Source organism: Polyodon spathula, chromosome 2 (genome assembly GCF_017654505.1).
Source record: "Polyodon spathula isolate WHYD16114869_AA chromosome 2, ASM1765450v1, whole genome shotgun sequence".
Classification (NCBI taxonomy): domain Eukaryota; kingdom Metazoa; phylum Chordata; class Actinopteri; order Acipenseriformes; family Polyodontidae; genus Polyodon; species Polyodon spathula.
This window is the reverse complement of record NC_054535.1, coordinates 37,439,428-37,443,228: the sequence shown is the minus strand read 5'-3', so window position 1 is coordinate 37,443,228 and position 3,801 is coordinate 37,439,428. Positions and strand designations below refer to the sequence as shown.

Below are 3,801 nucleotides of genomic sequence, written 5' to 3'. Positions count from 1 at the left end.
TACATAGACTCTTTTTATCTGTTATCTTACAGACTCTTATATGCAATGCATTGATAAGCAATAGCATAGCTTGAGGTCTGTGCTGCCACCAATATAAAAGAAAAGTTAGCGGTTGGTTTGGTAGCTGATACAAAGGCAAAGTCATTTCAGAGAGGAACAAAATAATTTAAAAGATATAAAACTATCAACTGTAAATTCCTGCATGTAAGTTGTTTTTGACTATATCTATTTGTGTCAGAAAATATGCCTTAGAGCTACTTTCAAAATAGGGCCCACAGTCTTTTAATTAATAACCAATGTGACATACAGTATTTTAAAGACATTTAATCAAAGTAGCTGCTCTTTCTAATAAATATCTGTCTAACTTCTCACAGCAATAAATACTATTCACAAAGCTAAAACTGATAAGATAAACAAAAAAAAAAAAAAAAAACGTTAAGACTACTCACATGGTCTGTGGTTCTTTTTTGTTTTTATCCCTTTATGAAACAATCATGCTGATGGCAATTTGGAGTAAATAGTTTTGATAATCTAGTCAACTATCCCTAAAGTTTTATTTTCTTTAAAAACTATAAGCAGATTTTAGTAGGTCTATACGTATAGGTATTTTGAGCTTTCCTAAACAGATTCTGTTATTTTGGAAAGCTAGACTTTTATATTAGTGGCACCAGTGTCAAACTAAGCCATTTACAAGTGATCTGAGTGCCTACAAATCAATAAAACTATATTGTGTATTTTAAAAATTCTCTGCAAACAACCACCCTCAAGATGCTGAACTGATGGCCAAAGGAAAAATGTTACTAAACCAGCTGTACTACAGGGAACAATACTTCCTATATATACAATTAATATGGATACAGCAAATATATTATGAAGGTAGCAGGGTTCTTTAGATGAAATTGTGAATAAAAAATACTATGACTACAACTACTACTACTAATAATATTATTATTATTATTATTATTATTATTATTATTATTATTATTATTATTATTATTATTATTAATTTATTAGTAGTAGTAGGAGAAGGCAGATACTTGTAAATTAGAAATTAAGAAAGGATTAAATGTAAAATTAACTTTTCTACTGTGCTTCATTAACAAAATACTATTTCATTAAAATAGAAATGCCACACTGGTTAATAACAAAAAAAAACCGCAAGATTAGTAATTAGAAATAAATAAGTTAAAGTGATTGTTACTAACCAAATTGCAGTGTTATCAGTATTACACCACTACAAAAATTCCAGTTACGTAATCCTTGATGAGTCACTTCCTAACTCTGATTGCTATAAGAACACGTTCTCACTACACAGCGGCAGAATCAAACACTCAGAGCTCTAAGTGAAAAGCTTCAGCTTGTTTTTCCAGAAACGAACCAGCTCACGAAAATCATGAACTCCAAAACTGCATTGGCCGTGGTCATTCTCTGCCTTGCTGTTGCTGCTCTATCTGAAGGTAAGGCTTATGTTGTAAGGTTGCTTAAATTATTTATTGAAAAAAAAAACTTTTAAGCCAAAGTTTGTTTATTGCTAAGAAATAAAAAAAAAGTTCAGACAGTAAGGTTTAATAAAATCAACATTAAACTCTTATTAACTGGCAATGTTATACCTGCAGGGATGTCTTTGAAAAGCATTGGACTGGAGCTCCGTTGTCAGTGCATTCAAAAAGAATCCAGATTCATCCATCCCAGGCAGATCCAGAATGTAGAGCTCTTCCCCAGTGGACCGCACTGCAAGGATGCTGAAGTCATGTGAGTGTTTCTTAAGCTGAACGCCAGTATTAAAGTTTCTCTTATTGTAATATTGTGCAAATATTGTAAAGTTTTTTTCTTTTGTTTTTTAGTAACTATAGCCAAAGTCAATTATTTTAATCAAAATTCTGTTTATTTATGCTTTTCTCTGTTTGTTTGCAGTGCCACACTGAAATCCGGTCATCAGATTTGCCTGGAACCAACTGCCCACTGGGTCAAGATAGTCATAAAGAAAATCTTGGAAAGGTAATTATTGTTTGGTTATACTTATACTTTCACAAATCACATAGTGCATATTTCTTTAAAGTTAAGTTAGAGAGCCAGTATGCTACTTTGTAATGCTTCACTGTTTTATATTGGCACTGTTTGTCTCAAGAAAGGGTAACCATTTTCAGGATCATTTTAAAAAATGCACAATGTTGCATTTTCATAGCAAAGGTAATAACTGATGGTAATGTGTGTAAAAAAGTACATGTAAAGCAAAATGCTGTAACTCAGTAAATGAGTATCCTGTTGTTACATCAGACTTCTGAAACCTGTTTCTGTTTTTATGCCTGACATACATATACAATAGCAGAATTAATGTTTGGTATGTTTTCTGTCTTTATTGCAGCTCTCGGGCCTGAAATCCTGCGCTGGAAATTTAGAAGAGCAAACCTAAAGAGGAACTGAAATACCTCTGAGGATGGTCTTTTTAACCTCTTATTTATGTATTAGTGTGTTGATTTATTTGTGTATTTATTTATGCAGCAATTTATTTAAATAAATGTATTTAATAAAATGTTATTAGATTGAACACCCTATACAAACAGTTGTATAGGGTATCGAAGGACTGTATCAGACCCTTCAGGGATGTATTTAAACTACAGAAAGTATCTTAGTTGCAGGAAGTTCTATACTTTACTTGATACAGTATTTTTTCAGGTTTTTTGTTCAATTATGCTGAAAAGTGGAAGCTGATCTTGCAGTATTACTCAGTGGATTTTTTCATTTTTTTGTAAAAAATGTAAAATGTGAACTTGACATGTAAATTGTACCTTTTTTGAAAAACAATCAGTTGGTCAAAAAATGTGATGTAGTGTTATACACTTGTCTAATATGTTGCATTCGTTATACTAATGCAGCTGTGTATGGCAAACTGTCATATTTATTTTGTTTGTGTGTCAAACTTTATTTTGTAAAATATACATTTAATTTATTAGTCAATTTTATATATATATATGGAAGGACTGTATCAGACCATTCAGGGATGGATTTAAACTACTAATAAATTTATTGTATATTTTAGAAAAATAATACAAATTTATATATATATATATATATATATATATATATATATATATATATATATTATAATATATATATTATATATATTATTCAATCTGTTCATCAGAGTTATTGATTAAGTGTTGCCAGTATGAATGTGTTTATAGTTTTGTCCTTGTTTTTATTTATTTTTTACTCTGTGTGAAACCTAATTTTAAACATACCGTGTCTCCATGTTTTTAGTGTCTCAATAACAATTGTTAAAAATAAAAACTAATATTTGAATAATATTTGGCTTTCAAACATCTTCTTAAGAAAAATGTATTACTGAATTATAACTAAAGGTGATTCAAACTAGAGGCTGGAGCTAAGAGATTATAGGACATGTTCTACCATTATAAAAGTTTACCATAGTAAAAGCATAGCAAAGTGTAAAAAAGCACAGTGAAAGCATTGTAAAGCATAGGTAAGCAATGTAGGCACAGAAAGGTATAGTAAAGCAAAAAAAAAAAAAATACATGACAAGCCATGTTTAACTATTGAAATGTACTAAATGAAGTGTAATTTAAAAAGCAAAACAGCATCAGATCTAAGTACCACCCCTTATCAAAATCACTAAATACAGTGGAAAGACCACTGTATGCAGTGATGTTCATACTGTGGAACAAGGAATATCATCTCATTGACAAGGACTTACTAGCAGATCATAATTCATTTTTGTAGATCCTGTGTTTAAATCCACATTCCATACTCTAGATTGTATCTCTAGAAATAGTATCTCAG

At 30.3% G+C, this 3,801-nt stretch overlaps 1 protein-coding gene across 1 annotated transcript; it reads left to right on the top strand.

Annotated features, from left to right (window-relative positions):
* Nucleotides 1–1,315: 1,315 nt before the first annotated feature.
* On the top strand, nucleotides 1,316–3,024 carry LOC121296164 (interleukin-8-like). Its single transcript, XM_041221431.1, has 4 exons — nucleotides 1,316–1,457; nucleotides 1,617–1,752; nucleotides 1,915–1,998; nucleotides 2,366–3,024. Exons 1-4 carry the CDS (start codon nucleotides 1,394–1,396, stop codon nucleotides 2,376–2,378), a joined length of 297 nt encoding a protein of 98 aa, XP_041077365.1. The 5' UTR covers nucleotides 1,316–1,393; the 3' UTR covers nucleotides 2,379–3,024.
* The last annotated feature ends 777 nt before the right edge of the window (nucleotides 3,025–3,801 follow it).